General features: G+C 36.9%; 2 protein-coding genes across 3 annotated transcripts in view; one reads left to right on the top strand and one right to left on the bottom strand.

Moving 5' to 3' along the window:
* LOC108431559 (centromere protein P) overlaps nucleotides 1–18,391 on the bottom strand; it is a 103,353-nt gene that overhangs the window by 65,304 nt on the left and 19,658 nt on the right. For both annotated transcript variants that reach the window (XM_017704801.2, XM_017704800.2), the window contains exon 6: nucleotides 15,303–15,399. In XM_017704801.2, the coding sequence (XP_017560290.1) occupies nucleotides 15,303–15,399 (97 nt within the window). The remainder of the gene's footprint in view (nucleotides 1–15,302; nucleotides 15,400–18,391) is intronic.
* On the top strand, nucleotides 967–6,808 carry ogna (osteoglycin, paralog a). Its single transcript, XM_017704802.2, has 6 exons — nucleotides 967–1,317; nucleotides 2,141–2,243; nucleotides 3,895–4,059; nucleotides 4,529–4,731; nucleotides 5,007–5,099; nucleotides 5,993–6,808. The coding sequence occupies exons 1-6, from the start codon at nucleotides 1,165–1,167 to the stop codon at nucleotides 6,161–6,163; spliced, it is 888 nt and encodes a 295-aa protein (XP_017560291.1). The 5' UTR covers nucleotides 967–1,164; the 3' UTR covers nucleotides 6,164–6,808.

Raw genomic sequence — 18,391 nt, 5'->3', positions numbered from 1 at the left:
TACATGCACTCAATAATCCGATCATAATCAGATTTCTGCAGTTATCCAGTCATTCAAATGGTCAAACAGCATACACTTAGATTGGAGTAAGGTCTAGAAGGCCGAATAAGAAATCTGGTAAAGAGGCTGGATAGTAGCTCAGTAACTGGATTTCCATGCATGTAAACTCTTACTTTCTCAGTCTGCGCATGTGCAGAAACAGACCGTGGTACCGAAAATAAGCAGCAGCGTTGCCACAAGACGCAAGCAAAACACTTTTGGAGCGATGCTTAAACCAGTTACATGCTTGATAATATGAAGTATTTAAATATTCTTCATCTTCTACTATTTATCTACTAATCTACTAATTACTGCCTAACTCATGCAGACCTGGAGTCTCCCCATTATCTGATTACTCAAGCACACTGATCGAATTACAGTCAAAATCTGATTAAGTGCTTGTAAACGCAGTCATTGGTGAAAATAACATCAGTAATATGAGAGAAAATGCTAATTTTTCTAGACTTAGGAGTCAGATTTGGTGTTTGATTTTTCAAAGAGCTTTGAGTAAAACAGAGCTAACGCTTTTCAAAAAAAAAAAAGGAAAAAAAACTGCGTATAACAAAATAATTGAATGTTGATTAATCGATTAAGGAAATAATTGTAAATTTCAGCCTTTGGGCAACATTACCATAACATTCATTTAATGACAATTCTGGTCAATCTAATAAAACCAGGCTAGTGAAAGGTGTCATAGTGGAGCCAGTAAATGATTAATGAAGACATCTTGTTAGAAAAGCCAAGACACCATGAAAAATTCCACTGTGCTAAATAAATGAGATTATCAGCCAGCGCTCCAGAGCACTACAAAAGTGACTAGCCTTTTTTTATTGCTTTCAGGTCTCTGGCTGTTTAAACAGAACACATTTTTCTTCAAACCACAAACATGGCCAGACACTGCCTGAGACACAGTGATTTGATCTGACCAGACAGAATGCAAAGGGTTAAGGTCTGTTCCATAAACTCTTGCTTAAGAATCCCCTGGCAACTACTCATGTAGCTTTAAATACTGATTTGACAGATCACATTTTACTCACAGGCACCGAGAAAATAGCCAACCAGTGCTTGGGCTGCTGTCTTACGCTTTAACAGAGCAGGGAACACATCCCGGACCATTCAGACACGATGGGTACCAGACTGAGAACACTTATTTACACTTTTATATTTGCATCATGGGTGATCTTAGCCTCAGGGACACATTACTACCAAAAGTCTCTGCTCACAAAAGAGGATCTACTACCTATGGAAGAAGTGCATTTGGAGACAAAGAAGTCAAAGGTATTTATACTATTACTCATAACTTTTCACAGTATGAACTTTGAGAGCAGTAAAGGTCTGTGTTGTGAACATTTACTGTAAATAAGCCATTTTTAACATTAATGTGTGGGACAGCACATTATTATTTAAGGTAACTATTTAAAGTAAATACCATAACAAGTTTTAATATTTATTTATTAACATAAGTTTTAGATCTGCAATTTTTTTCCTCAAAATACAAAGCATTTTTTATAACAAGAAGTATGTATGCTTTAATGTGCCTATATTATTTACAAAATACATTTCATTACTTAAGACAAGGCAAATTACGTTTTACAAAAACAAGTGGGAAAACATTTGCAAAGAGCTTGCCCTTTACCACTGTAACAACATAAATGTTTTAGACTGAAGATAACTTCACAATTCTGCCTGCTCCATCTGTGCATTTTGAGTCAGATGAGTTCATTAGCATTTTGCAAACCAGACTCTGCATTGTTGAAATACACAGTGAAGACTGATAAGTCCTAATCTAACTCAGTTTCAACAGTTGGCTTAGTGCTGTGCAGACTCAAGTTGATTACTCAGCACTGCTATTGAGCTCCAAAGGAGTTTCCTCAGGCTAAAGCACTCCCACCCACATAGCAGCTCCGTCCTAACCCAGGGGTGCTGAAAACTCTCATAGACACCTGGAGTCTTGCAAGTCCTGACAGGCACTAAAATCCAGCCACTTTTGAAAAGGGATCTCACCTTTAAGCAAAGTTGTCAATTTAAAAAGGAGGTATATAAGGGTATATAAGGATATAAGTCTATGCTTCATGCAATCACTTCTGTTTTTGCCTGACAGAGACAGATAGAATTCACTACTGAAAACGATGAAGCCAGTGCTGTCTTGCCTGCCGACACCCCGGAAAACTCTGTGCTAAGCCCTGGTGAGGGGGATGCTTCCGGTAAGGCAGTGAAGGCACTCACCACCTCTCCAAAACCAGCAGATTACAAGTGTTGTGCACTGTAGGATTGTGGGGATGGACCAATATATCAGTCAGCTAATAAACTGTATTATTTTTCAATACTGGCAGAAAACCCACTGACTGTTTTCAAGTTACTTGTTTTATGTCATAAAAAGCACATTAAATGCTAATATATGATGGACTAAATGATCTTTTGTCTTTATAAACAAGCTGCTTACATTTAGCTCATTAGTTGCAGCTTAAGTGCAAATTACTGCAACATGCATTTAATGTCAATATCAAGAATTACTGAACTGGAGCAAATAAATGAACAAATACATTGTCAGAAAGACCATCATGGTTGAGAAACCACATCACAAAATGCAGCCAAATCTAACATTTAGCATGAGGATGAAATCATCGTAAAAGTGAAGAGAATGAAGTGCTAATGAATAGAAACCAACAAAATTGCTAAAAATTCAAAGAAGCTCCATCCCCATATAAATATATTTATAAACATCTATACTGATGAAACAATGACAGTGAGTAAAACACTTTAAATAAAACTCAGTCTGTCTACTTACAGACAGTCTACCGACCATATAAAATCATATCAGCCAACATTCTTGATTCTAACCATTTTTAACTCTCTAAAATCATTATCGGTTCTAAAATAAAATCAGTCAGGTTCTACACACAAGTTCTAACTGTTGACAGTCCTGGAGGCTGTCAAGTCTGTGAGCTGGATATCTGGAAGTATATGTTGGTGTACTAACAATGTGAAAGAGTTATGTCAACATTTTTCCATGATGTTGAGATATTGGCACTATTGGAGGATATAAAGCAAAAAACTAAAATACTTTTTCAGAATAAATACATTGCTAGCACAAAGAGAACAAAGTGATTTCCGCCATAGATTGATGGCATAAAAGAACAATTTGATTAATTAAAAAAACTTTCAATTGATAGTTCTTTAAAGAACAACTTTTACAAATGAGTGTGAAGAACCCTTTTTCAACTTTAAAGAACCTCCACATATAAAAATATGTAAAAGTTTAGGAATAATCCTTACATTGGTATAAACTCTTGAACATAAAGATGCAACAAACAGGTTTTTGTACAATGTCATAAAAGAACCATTTTTGCATCCCTGAAGATCTTTTCACCATATGGTTTCACCATATGGTTGTCCCTGTAAAGCAGGTATGTGAGTGTGAAGAACTTTAAGGTCCACATCAAGGTAAAGGTTTTAGGAAAGTTGGTCTAGTGCCTTTAAACCTCTGAAAAGATCCTCACACCCACAAATCCCAGACAAGATTCTTTAGAAAATCTTTTGTGTGGCTCCACATTTGTGGCATATTTTCTATAACAGTGTTGCAGGGCTGTCAGAAGAGAGGAGGTTTGATTTGGCCCACCAGATAGCAACTCTAACTCCTCCCCCTAAGCTAATGAGATAACCCATATTGACCTAGTGTGTACAATGTATTCTTCTCTTCCATTTAAAATTAAAATACCTCTTTTAACTATATGTATATTGTTTTGTCTATTTGTTCCACCAACTGCATTGCACAAGATCAAAAGTGGGAGCACTCTTGACACAGCGCAATACTGTAGTAATAAAGCGTAACAACTTTGTTTTATTACCTTCCAGACCTTCCTACCTGCCTGCTGTGTGTGTGCTTGACTGGATCAGTGTACTGTGAGGAAGTTGATCCTGATATGACATCAGTGCCAGCTCTTCCCAAAGAGACAGCCTATCTTTATGCACGTTACAACAAGATAAAGAAGATAACCCAAAAAGATTTTGGTGATATCGGTAAGCCCCAGTCCCCCCCGCTTTTCTGTGAAAAAGAGACCTCTGCCTTTCTGCCTGTTTACCCTACAGAATAACTCCTCAGACTTCTATAAACAGGAAAGAAGAGGACAAACAGCAGCACTTAATGAAAACGCATTTAAAACAGGGAAAACACAAAGCCCACTATATCACTGAACCAGACCATACCTCAGAGATTTCCAGACGTCTTGCGAGTTGTAATAAATGATCCCATCTGTAAACTGCACTGTGTGATGCAGGATGTGTGTTTGGAAAAACAAGTACATGTGTTTATCTACTTTGTCTGTAGCATTAAAAAAAAAAAACATCTTGGAAAGACTAGCTGTTTCTTCAAGGAGCACTTGCAGACAGCTAGTTTAAATAAGGCTACATTATTATTTGCATTCATAAAAAGGAACACAGATGACGTAAACAAAAGGGCTTTACGTGTTTTTTCCTTTGTCTATTGCAGTTACTCTGAAAAGAATCGACCTGACTGGAAACCTTATTTCTGAGATTGAGGACGGGGCCTTCTCAAAACTCACGCTGTTGGAGGAACTCACCCTTGCGGAGAATCAGCTGGTGAGGCTCCCAATGTTACCAGCCAAGCTAACCTCCTTCAACGCCAATCACAACCTCCTCAAGACCAAAGGAGTCAAGGCGAATGCTTTCAAGGTACAGTGCCATGAATTATGTAATGCCTTACATGGTTCCACTCCACCCTCCCAATGAAGCAGACATTAGACATCTGTTTGAACGTCAGGGAAAAAACAACAAGCTGAACAGGCAACGCTGTGTTTCTATGTTATAAATACATTATTACTCTCAAACGAGGTTGAGAAAGAGCAGCCAAGAACATTTTGAAGTTTCAGTCCTGGTTTAACGTGCGAGTACAAAATCCCTCAAATACTAAGTCTGACCAGTCACCTGTGCTGAATGTCCCCTTACAGAAAATGACCAAACTCAGAAATCTTTATCTCGCACACAATCAGTTGGAGGCAGTCCCAGTGATTCCAGAGAGCGTGTCTATACTTCACCTTCAGGTAAATGACTAATGCTGTGTGTGGAAAACCTTATATATTATGTCATATAACAGACAAGCATATTTATATTGATCACAAATACTAAATGTATACTTGCATCATTGTTCGTTGTTATGCTAAATGTACTGTTTTGAGTTATTTTGCTATTTAGGATGCTAAAAGGTTTCTTGAAGTGATGCCATAGAAGAACCCATTTTTTGAATAGTCCATTAAAGAAAATGTGATTTTAAAGAACATTTTCAAGCTAAAAGAACCTCCATTTACACGTTCTACACCAATTTTTCCTAGAACAGTATATGAGCCAAGAACCATTTAAGAATGTTTTTGCAAAGAATTGCTACTTTGAAAGACCTTCCACATAATGTAAAGGTTCAACATCAACTGAAGATGCTTTCCTAAAGTCAGTCATAGTCAAGAATCTTTTAATATATTTTTAGTTTTTTTAATCAATTCAGTGCTTTTTTAATTGAATCTGCATGTCCAAGAACAATTTAGGAGTCTATACTTTAAAACATCCTCCACATGTTTTTTTACCAAACCATTTTTCCATAAACTGTACACCCAAGATCCATTTAGGAACCATTTCTTAGAACAGCACATCCAAACCAAGACCGTTCATTTATTTTTTCTCAAACAACCTACACACAATGCAAAGAAGTCAATGAAAGGTTTTTCTTAAAACTGTACATCCAAGGCAAGAACCATTTAGAAGGCTTTAAAACAACCACCAAGTATTGTAAATGGTACTGACCATAAATGTTAATGACCAATGAAAGATTTTTCCTAGAATAGATCTTCAAAGCCAAGACCCAGTTAGGAACCTTTATTTTTGCGAGTTTAAAGAAGCATAAATGTGAATATCTGCAATAACAATTTCCTTCTCTTTTGTCCAGAACAACAACATTTCAACTGTTACTGTCGACACCTTCTGCAAAAGCAATGACACCTACTACATTCGCCCCAACATGAATGAGATCAGGATGGATGGAAACCCTGTTGTCCTTGCACAGTACCCCAACAGCTTCACGTGTCTCCAGGCTTTGCCAATTGGACGGTACCAATGAAAATGTGTCATACAGACATAAACTAAAATTAAACATGGTCTCTCAAAAATTAGTCTCTGAAAATGCCTCAAATGTCTACGAATATGGACTGAAGGTTGGTTCATATCCAGTTTGCCATAATGAAGCAAAAGCAGGGTACGTGAAATGTTTTTCGACAACTTGATAACTATATTACGTAAGTGTCAAAACTGTCTCTTGAGCTCCCTGGCTTTCTATTATTACTGTTGTAAATGGATGTTAAACAAAGTATATCCAGTGTGTATATAACCCTTCCAAAAAAGCTGCTGCATAGTACATTCAAGGCTTCCATACCAGCTGGACTCAAACTTCCAGCATTCCTCTGAATTATGTGAATCACGTTCATTTGTACTGTTTGAGAAGTCTTACTCTGGTTGAAATTAAGAAACTTACTAAGTTAAGCGAGAATTAAAAGTGAAGCATTTACCCTATATATGCTTCTACGAGGATCTTAGTCTATCCTGATAACTGTCTTTGAGTTTTCTAAGAACTATTTATGTGATGCAATAGTGATTACTACCTATGTGTGAATCATCAAGTAGGCTGTACAGTAATGCATTATATTAAATCCCTATGCTATGTCTTCTGTAGTTATTTTAATAAATCTTAAGGTTCTTTTTTTTAAAACTTATGCCTCCATTCCTTTTTTCGTTATGATGTGTTATGAAATCACTACCAGAATGCTTTGCATTAAGAGAGAGAAAACTCATTTCAAGTAGTCATAAAAACAAATCTTTATAAACTGCAAAGCAAACTCTTCAGTTGTGCACACAAAGGGATCTGGAAAATGTGGGTTAATATTATTCCATTCTGCTGGCCAAATTGGCAACCATCTCAGCTGTGCGCTCCAAGTAAATAATGGAATGGTTTCCATATTGCTTCTGCAGCTTCACGTCCAAATTTTCATTGCCATCGTGTCATGGAATTTGTTCCTATTTTGACATAAACCATATCCTGAGCAATCCCGTTCAACATCACAAAGGTATCAGAAAGTAGCTGTGATGAGCTGAAGAATTAGCAACACTGTGAATTGTCAAGAGAAAAAGTGCCTGAGAAAGCCTCATAAAGGGAAGATTAATGTTAAGCTGTTCCCCATATTTCAGAAGAATTTTTCGTGTACTCCTCTTAGATTATCATCACTCATTTTTGCTGGATCTTATTCAGACCTACCAAACCTTCTCGGCCTGTGCGCTGTGGAGGTATCTATAAATACATTCAGAAATATTTCAGACTTCACATCTCTGAGGGTCATTCTGAAGTCTGTACAGTGCTATGCAAAGCCTTGAGCCACATGAGAAATGATCTATAGCTCTCCTCAACAGCTCCATCATCTACAGGTACCACAGAATACTAGTTTAATCAATCTTGCATTAAATGAATTCAGGTGTTATTGATGAATAAATCTATATGAAGTCAAGCGTGCAGAACTGTATTTTTGTAACTAAAAAAATTCAGCAAACGCAAGAAATTCTTACATTTTACTTACATAGTAGAAATACTTACATTTATATTAATTTATATTAGAAATGGAGTCATTTGTAATAACTAACACCCAGTGATCATACAAATCAATAAAAAAATAATAGGGATGCAATAAATGATTAAATAGGTCTACAACAAGGTCTTAAATTTTATAACACTTGAAATCTGAGTAAAAGTGATAAACCATAAGTGTAACTATATCAACTAAATATGAGCATCTGCCTTAATTTAGAACTCATGTCTTTTCCGAAATTCCTTCTCTAGCGTGTCACTTGTATGCAAAAGACAAATGGGTAACTGTGGATGTCTAGAAATGGGGGTTTATTACACTTATTCACATTTAGGCCTTAAACGTCAGGAAAAAAGAAATCACTGCACAGTTTGAATGATCTCTGCTGAAAAGCACTGCCAACTCACTAATGCTCTTGTGGTTGAATCACATAAAGGTCCAATTCCATTTCTTATTTTTTTTTTACCCCTACCCCTTGTTTTCTAGTGTCACTTTGTTCCTTCGAACGGAGTTACAAGGCATAGTGGTTGAATTTCTCCCCTAAGAAATGGAATTAACTCAATCCTCAAAAACCTAACACATCAACATTAGCTGTATAGTAGATGGCTTTTGCGTAAACAGACGTGATTAGTTTTGCTGGACGTTTCCAATACGCCAACAAGAATCCTTCTGGGACTGTTTACAGCAATTATTTAGAAAATTGTGACATCTGAGAATGCTGGTGGATTGGTGTGTGGTATGTAGGACAGACTGCAAACAAGATCTGTTGTAGTAAGCCCAGCTACACAACATGCTAGCTAGTGTGTGTAATGTTAACATTTGATGAACACACACAATGCGTCTAATTTATTGACATGTGTTGAGTTCTCTTAACACTCTGTTTGGAGTGCACCTCTGAAAAAACCTCAGTTTAGAGGGCCATTTATCCCCAACACCTCACCCTATACCCACCCACCAAGAATAGGGACACCCTTCCCTCTAGGCGTGAACGTGCAAAATGGAAGGCTAGGGCTAAGTGGTAGGGGCCAGGGGGCAAAATGGGACAGGACCTTCATTCTCACAGCACCTAGTGTAAAGCCTACACATAACCAAAGACAGAAGTAGACGGCATCTTGAAGGCTGAAGTCTGTCTGTCTGTCCTTTTGACCATTTCTATAGAAAACAGTAGATCATACAGTGTCAGAAACCACATGAGAAACTTGCTAACTGATTTGGCTTTGGCTAAACTTCCATTATTTTTGTAGTTACACTAGCCTTGTAACAAAATCTGAACTGAATAAATTGAAAAATAGATTTATTTTTTTTTTGCTTTAATGCAGCCTGGGAAATTTTCATCCAAACAACAGCAATTCTACACAGAATTCTGTGTTTATCTTATATGTGAATTCATCACTTCAGAGATGCACTTCTATTTGAATCAATCACTTCAAGGACTCTTGAAGAATAGAAAAATAAAAGAGTATTCAGGGATGCAAATTATGGCACAAGAAAAAGTGGGGCTAATTTGTTTCACATGTTGAAGAAGTGGATTTAACTTCTCAGTGAAAACAGAGGGGACAAAAAGAACACGCTTGGAAAAATACATCCTAAAGTATGAAACGGATACCTAGCATATTTTATATAAAATATCAGACATTGTAATCAACCTACAAATCCAATTTTTGTTAAAACTCTATGAAAAAGCAATAAAAAAGTTGACAAGTTCAGAAACTGATGCCCTGTAGTGATGTCCAGCTGCATCATCCTAGGAGACAGTTGATTATAATGAAATTCTTTAAGACTAAAGACTTTAAACTTTAGTTAACCGAGCTCAACTATGCAATTACAGGTCATGTCCAAATACCAGTGGTGGACAGTAACAAAGTAAATGTAATTAGTTACTGTACTTAAGTCATTTTTTTGTGTATCTGTACTTTACTGAAGCATTTTCATTTTGGGCGACTTTTTACTTTCACTCCACTACATTTCAAAGTCAAAAAGTCAAAACTTTTTACTCCATTACATTATGCAAAATTTGTCGTTCCTTTCGGTCTATGTGTGTATAAAAACGTAACGTCAAAACGAAAGAAGCGTGAAGCAAGAACACATTGTTTTGAGCTTGTTTTGACCTGTTGGACATACCGACCCAGTGCAAGCATATGGTTCAACATTAGTACAGCAGCGTAAAATTTTGGGTCTATTCAACATAAATGATGAACTAACCTAACTTTGTGTAAATAGACCACAATATAGAAATATGTCCACATATGCAGTCGGGACTGGCGCTTTTCTTTTTTCCTGAATTTATACAAACACTTTCATTTTATAGTAAATTCGTTTTGGCTAGTTTATGTTCATGAACAGAGACCTACAGATCAATATAGTAAAGGAAAACTCATTTGTGATCCTGAGTTTAAAGCAAGTTTTATTAAACTTAAACTTGCAACTAAGTTGCAAATAAACATTAAACCAAAACTTTGCTTGTTCACAAAAAGGTATTTCAGAGCCACTTAGTTCTACCTGATGGAAACTGTTTGCCTATGTTTCTTCATTATACTTTGTCCACCACTGCCAAATACTGTACTGTTTTCTATACTTGTAAAAACTGTGGTTATTTAAGGGTTCTTTAGTAAGAACAATGGTTTTATAAAAAGAACCAACTGCATGCTTAAAAGCTTCTTTGCATCTTGAAAAGGTTATACAGACTGATACGCTTTGTATATGGTTCCATATAGAAGCTTTTAAACATAGAACATACTCTATCAATATGAAGAATAACGACACAAAGAACCCTTCAAGCATGCAAATGATTTTTGCGTTCACGGTTCTGTATAGACCCACTCTTTTTACTGAAGAACCCTTGAAGAACCATCTCAGACTATAGGTTTCATTTGTTTCATTACTGTTACATTGTTATTATTATTAAAAATCTGTTGTGTAAGTTCTATAAAGGTCCATGTCTGTAAAAAGTCAGATTTCGTTTTGAGACTCCAAATATAAGTATTAAGAGAGGCCATTCTAAAAACTATGCCATTCAAATCTATTCCACTGGCTTCATAATGGCTTATGGAGCTTTGGATTGTTGCTGCAAACAGTTGTAGTTTAGTTTTTTATTTCTGGTAGCAGTTACAGTCCGCAGAAATCAACATGTTCAACAGCACTTTCAGACGCAAAGTAAATGAAAACTGTGTGTCTTGGTTGCTAACAATAATTTTCACATAACAGTTTTACACCCACATGTCAAAAGCTACTGAAGAAAGAAATCTGAATACACGAGAATAAAACCAACTGAACCGATCACAAAGTGTGGCTCTCTTCACATTTCAGTACTGATATCTTGGTTCTGACTGGCCAATAAAAATTAAATACTTTTGTGAGCTGGCTGACTGCGAACTGTGCCTGTACTGTGTTTGGGGGAGAGGAAGGATTCTCCCTCAGAATTCTCTGCTGGCAGTAGACACTGTCCAGAGATGAACTTTCCATTCGTGAAATTAAAAACTCTGAAATCTACACAATTCATGCAAATGGCATATTCAGCATTTAAATCTGTAAATTTAGCCAAAAAGTGATGTTTTAAATGTGCATCTCCATGTCCAATCACATATTTTTAAAGGTGAAAATATGTGTTAGGACACAGGGTGCTAGTCCTGTAATAATCATGTGACTTACAGATTAACTGGGTGTTACCACCTCCTGAAAAGCATCTCTTTTCTCTGGCCAAAAAACAACCCCACCTATTCTCACCTCTTCGATTAACCTGAGCCACCTGCTGTTGAATGTCCTGCCCAGCAGAACAGTGGTGATCAGAGGAAGGACATTTTCCGGTTGTTGGTGTGGTTCCTCTCTCTCTAAGCCACTACCGCCTCAGGTTTAATAAATGGCCTTTGTACTGGTTGTTTCCTTCACGTCTCCAACACTCCACCCCACCCCCCTCCCAGCTGTAGAATGCACGGCCTAAAAGCTCAGAGTAGTGCTCTGGAAAAGCTCAGCCATCTATGATTAAAAGATGCGGTCAAATGACTACCCCCGGGGTCTCAGTCTGCACCAGTGGCCCCAGGTACTTTGCTGCATGAACAAACACAACTCCTGTTATTTGCATTAGTCACACCAGGGACCATCTTTAAAATTCCTGAACACAAGTGGGGCTAGCTTAGGAAAACTAATGTGTTCTGGAAATACTGGTGCACTTAAAACACAATAGTTTGCCCTTTTAACAAAAAAGCTCTACAATCCAAGCAAGAATGAAAACATCTACTGCTCCTGAAAATGCTTGTTAGCATTTCGGTCTTCAGCTCTCTCTGGTTTCTGTTTTGTGTCTTCAAAGACAAAAAAGAAGCTCACTCACATTTCCAGACCAAACAAGGGCAGCTTTGGTATACTCACTGCACTACTACAGGACAGTAAGGTTTACAAATCAACATTAGAATGCATCTAAACCAGTATTTCTGCAAAGAGACCAGCCAGAAACACACTTACACACTTTCTAATGGTTTAGGGTTAGAATAGAGGCAAAGTATCTAAATGTAATATTTCTGATTAAATACGAGTATTTTCTATCAATTGAGCTCCAGGCCTGTTTTTTTTGCAACAAAACCTCATATCTTGACAGGAGAAGTAAAAAACATACTTTACTTTTAATGTAAGTAAATGGAACCAGACTTTTTGTCCAAGTAATATTGGGCCAATACTGGGTCCATTCGTCATTAAATTTACATACAATGTCAAAAGCAACAGACATTTTTAAATTATGCCTACAACTGAAAAAGGATAAAAATGAAGATATGAGGTTTTGTTCTGACAGCGATACGCAAGTCTATATACAAAATAATTAAAGTAACATGAATTTGTCTACAGCTGATACGTCTAATCAGTAGAGCAGGTCCTAACAACATACAGGCTTCACATACAACATTGCCAAAAAAGGTTGGGATGCTGTGCAAAATGTAAATAAAAACAAACTGCAATGACATACAAATCATTTACACCTTACAGTTAATTGAAAATTGTATAACGCATTGAACGTTGAAACTCAGAAATTCTATTGTTTTGGAAAAATAAATGCTCCTTTTAAATTCGATGCCGGCAACACATTTAAAAAGGGCATGTGGACCACTGTGTTTCATCACGTCTTCTTTTAACAACACTCTTAGTGTTTGAGAACTGAAGAGACACTGCTGTGGTTTTAAAAGTGAAGTATTTTCCCCATTCGCTCCTCAACTGTTCAGGGTCTCATTTTTTATATTTTTCATTTCATTCTAGGCTAAATGTGTTCAGTGAGTGACAGGTCTAGACTGCAGGCAGGCCACATTAGCACCAGGACTCTTACTACAGAATCATGCTGTTGTAATATGTGCACAATTACATCGCCTTGTTGAAACAAGCCAGGCCTTCTGAGAAAAAGGACATGCTCTACATGGCAACATATGTTGCTCCAAAACCTGTACATATCATTTAGCATTAAAGGCGTCTTTACAGATGTGCAAGTCACCCATGTCATGTACACTAATGCACCCCCATACCATCACAAATGCAGGCTTCTGGACTGTACACTGATAACATCCCAGATGGTCCCTCTCCTCTTTAACCTGGACGATGCGGCGTCCCTGGCTTCAAATAAAATCTCAAGCTTTGATTTGTCGAACCACAGGACTCTTCTCCACTTTGCCTCAGTCCATCTCAAATGAGCATGGGCCCAGAGAAGGCGGCAGCATTTCTCAATCTTTTTTTTGTTTTGTTTTTTCTATATGGCTTCTTCTTTTCTTGGTCGAGTTTTAACTTGCATTTGTGAATGCAGTGAAAAACTGTGCTCACAGGCAATAGTTTTTGGAGTGTGAGTTTCACTTCAGAATTATGTTTGTTTACCACTCTGTTGGATTGCCTCTTCTTTTATTAACACAGTGTAAGCTTTCTTGTTATTCTTAGAACCTCAGCTGCTTAACATTTCGGGGTCATCTTTGTTGTACTGTCGTATGCCTAAAGATTACAGCCATCCAATGCTGATTTTCTGCATTGTCCCTTGCATATGGAGATTTCTCCGGATTCCCTGAAGCTCTGAGTATTATCTACCATAGACGATAAGTTCCAAGTCCACTGTTATTTTACACTGCAAAACATATTCTTGAATTGCTACTCTATTTCCCTTTCAGTCTTTCAATGAAAGCCCTCCCCATCTTTACCTCTGAAAGACTCAGCCTCTCTGAGATGCTCTTTTTATACCCAAAATGTTATGAACCTGCTACCAATTAACTTAATTAGTTGTGACATGTTCCACCAGGTGTTTTTCTTGTCAAGCATTACACAGCACTAATGTTTTATAATTAGCCATAATTTTAATTATGCTACTTCAGTTCAAAACATATCCATATTAAAATATATGAAAATATAAACATATAAACACTGTACATAGGTGATACATGCGATATGTAAATAGCCACATTGCAGCCTATTAAGGGGTACATGGAGAAATGTCACTATACTTACATATCTGAGATAACAGACCATCCTATGCCAGCCTCTTATCACAAACTTTGCTGCTAAATAATTTAAAGTGCTGTAAATTTATGATGGAGGTTTTGTTGTATTCTTTGTTCTATTTTTTATTTGAACTACAATTAAAATTATTTGAAAAGTATTCGACTTTAGACAAACACAACAAATACCTGAGCATTCAGATTCTTCAGACCAGCCCTACTAATCATAATAAAATGCCTTAGTTCTTGCTTACACCTACAAGAAGGTTATCTGAAAATGTAAATATAAAGAATGACATGCCGCAGCTGTAAATCAGCTGCACAGAAAGAGTCAAGCAAGGAACATAACTTACCTGACAGAACACGTAAAGGCAATTTATCATACATTTAACAATAACTGGATTCACAGAATGACAGCTTATTTGAACGTTGCTTAGGACATTGACGAAAACCAAGTTGGACTTTAATATGTGTTTAATGAGTAGTTATAATAGGACTTACAATATGAATATATAATATGGACTTTTGGCCATGGGACAAGCAAGGATTAAAAGATATAGTCAAATGACTATTGTCAAGCCTCAACAACCGAGCAGATACCTCTATATTTGATGCTGCTGTAAAATTTTCTAGTGGCTAGCCATCTGGTATCATGACTGTGCTACCTAATCAAGGTAGTAATAATATGAAAGAGCACTTTATTGTCCTACCACCTGTACTTACCTATGAGTCAAGACATTAAAAATATGCACACCATTCTTCTATTACAGCTGCAGCCAGCTAAAAATATGGTGTCACTAATAGCACTTCCATAGCACAAGTCCAGCAAAACTCTCTTACTTAGTCGAGCAAAACTTCTGTGTCAAAAGACTGGACATACGTTTATATATTGTTTCATAACATCCAAGACATGTTAAGGCTTCATTTTAAACATTTTTTAAAGAAATAGCTTTCAAGTAGGGCACCAGTAAAATTAAGACTTGGAAATGATATAGATAGATTCATTGTGGAACCTTGTTAATGCATTTCAGCCAATCAAATATGCTGTGACTCACCAACAGGGTCTAACTAGGCCTGTTTGGTAGAAGGCCAATATTTCTGACAGTAACAATACCATATGAATTATTACATAGTTGTATAAAATGGGCCCACTGGTAGTGTACATTTTTGTAGATCTTACCTTGAAGTACTGGAGTGTGCAACTTCTTTGTTTACATCTCTCTGAAAACAACCTCAGGGTTCTAAAGAACAGGAAAAGGCTCTTTGTTTCCTCCACTCTGAAAAAAAGAAAGGGTGCAGTGAAATATGTGAAGTAGACCCTCCTCACTACACATATGCTACACATTTACACAAGATATTTTCTGAGATTTAGCTGAAACAGGATTAGTTCTTCAACATTAAAAAAAAATCTATTCCCATACAGTAAAACTGGCTAATACATAACAAAGCACAGGCCATCTCAGACAGTGAATGTTCTTGTATTCCCTCTACAGCTCATGTTGGCATTGCATTAGACATGGTGAGATTTTCATAGATTTGCACTGGGCCCAGGGCTGTGTGGCAGAGGACAGAACTTTCCACAAACGTGGAGACTTCAGTCTGTGTGAGGCGAAATGCCATGAAGAACTGATGGAAAATGCTTAGTTCCTCTGGGATAATGAATGAAGTCCAAGATAAAGAAAGACAAACCAGCTGAATGGCAAGGATTAGACAAACATTCTCCAGCTTATCTAAATAATGCAATGTGAAGTTTGTTAATGCTTTACTTATGAAATTAAATATTGGTCTGGTCAAATGGACAAAGGTCAGCAAGTATTAAAAGATGTATTTTAACATCAAACATATTTACTGTCATGATGTTTGTGATGAAAGTCTTATTAGGAGGGGTGGCTGATATGACAGTTATTGCAAAGTATGTCTAAATTGTATGTCTAAAAGTACCCAGACAGTTCTGTTAATTAGTGAATTCCGGTACTTGAATGTGCACCTATTGTTGACACAGGCTTTCAGTGTGCACACACAGCCTGTATAATCTCCATAGAAAAGTACTTACAAATAGAATGGTACACTCTGGAGTATATAAGATTGGCTGGAGAGCATTAAAGCCCCCGCATCCCACACTAATGACTTCTAATAATTGAAGTCAGCTACTTTAAGGCGGACCTTGTTACATACTTGTGCCTAATTGTGCTTACAGCTTGTCCAATGTCTATAGAAAAGCACTGATCAACAAATGATGAGCTGGAGTGTCCAGAACTGACTATCCAACATCAGTACCTGACCTCACTAATGCTCAATCAAATCCTCACAGCAATGTTCCAACATCTAGTGTAAAACATTGCAAAAGAGTAGACACTGTAACTGCAGCAAAGGGGGTCAAACTCCCTATTAATACCCTTCATTTCAGATGAAACGCTTGATGAGCAGGTGTCCACAAACAGATGCACTTTTCTAGATATACTGAGGATACTGTACATTATTTTAAAACACTGAACTACTGTAGGAGGAACTGAAAAGAGGTTTTGGTGACAAATTGGCAAACAAGAAAAACTGAAATCTTCATATCTGAGAAGATAAATGAAGCCAACATACTAAATAAGTTTTCATTACATATCCATAACAGCATTGATGAGAACTTCACATAAAGTGGATAAATTCCTTTTTCCTGTTCTCGCGTGCGTTACCATTTAAATGAGCTGGCTTTGAGAGTGGCTGCGGCTAAAGACATCAATTGAACAATAAAGTCAGTCCATTGTTGCCACCTATAAAGGAAACAGGGCTCCCTAACCCTGACAATTCCAATTTAGCCTGTGTCCCATATATCGTGAAAATGTATTCATGCACTAAATGTAGCTTCATGCCATTTTGTGCATAAATTGCAGTGGTGGACAGTAACTAAGTAAATGTAATTAGTTACTGTACTTAAGCAGTTTTTTTTGTGTATCTGTACTTTACTTAAGCGTTTCCATTTTGGGCGACTTTTTACTTTCACTCCACTACATTTCAAAGTCAAATATCTTACTTTTTACTGCACTACATTTTGAGAAATCTGTCGTTCCTTGTGGTTTTTGTGTGTATAAGAACGTAACATGTCAAAACGAAAAAAAATGCAAAGCAAGAGCACCAATCAGGGCACAGTGGTCACTTTGTTCTCAGCTTGTTTTGACCTGTTGGTCATACCGACCCAGTGCAAGCACATGGTTCAACATCAGCGCAGCAGTGTAAAACTTTGGGAGCACGTACGTCACCTAAATGATGGAACTAACCTAACTTTGTGTAATTAGACCAAATTATAGAAATATGTACACATATGCAGTCGTGACTGGCGTGTTTCTTTTTTTCTGAATTCATACAAACACTTTCATTTTATAGTAAATTAGTTTTGGTTAGTTTATGTTTATGAGCAGAGACCTACAGATCAACACAGTAAAGGAAAACTTCTTTGTGAACCTGAGTTTAAAGCCAGTTTTTATTCAACTTGTAACTAAGTTGTAAATAAATCTTAAACTGAAACTTTGCTTGTTTGTAAAAGTGATTTCAGAGCCACTCGGTTCTCCCTGATGGAAACTGTTTCCCTTCAGTGTTTTGTACTTATGATCACTTTAATAGACATCAGCGTCACTAATTAATGACTTTCTATTAAAAGACTGGTTTACCAAGAGAGACGCTGGAGGATTTTCACCCAAAATGAGTTCATGAAGCGAGTCTTGTTATAAAAATGATAGGACATTAGTCATAATTAATCGTTTAGTACTTTTACTTTCGATACTCAAGTACATTTGAAGCCAAACACTTTTGTACTTTTACTCAAGTTGAGGTCTAGAGTAAGGACTTCTACTTTTACTGGAGTAATATTTTACCTTGGGTATCTTTACCTTAACTCAAGTACATGATGTGTACTTCGTCCACCTCTGATAAATTACAATTTTTATTTATTTATTTGCATACCATAAAATGTATCCCAAGTGTACATCCTTCCCCCCCTCAAAACACCCAAGCAATCAAATATATAGACATTTAAATTGTATTGGTCATAGGACTGAGCCAACACCTACTAAACACTAAAGAGACATAAGTGTACGAAACATCTAATTAAAGACAGTCAGTGGCTGATTTCAGGTGTCGCTCATGAGGGGACATAGTCAGGAGTCAGCCAAAAAGGAGAGATGGGTTATGCAGACCCAATGGGAAATGGGCTGCACCTGTTTCTAATTTGTGTTGCACTATTTATCTTCTCTCTCACACAGGTTTTTGGAGACTAGGAATGCA

The sequence above is a fragment of the Pygocentrus nattereri genome, chromosome 21 (genome assembly GCF_015220715.1).
Source record: "Pygocentrus nattereri isolate fPygNat1 chromosome 21, fPygNat1.pri, whole genome shotgun sequence".
Taxonomy (NCBI): Eukaryota; Metazoa; Chordata; class Actinopteri; order Characiformes; family Serrasalmidae; genus Pygocentrus; species Pygocentrus nattereri.
The sequence above is the reverse complement of the archived record's forward strand: the minus strand, read 5'-3'. Positions and strand labels throughout refer to the sequence as shown.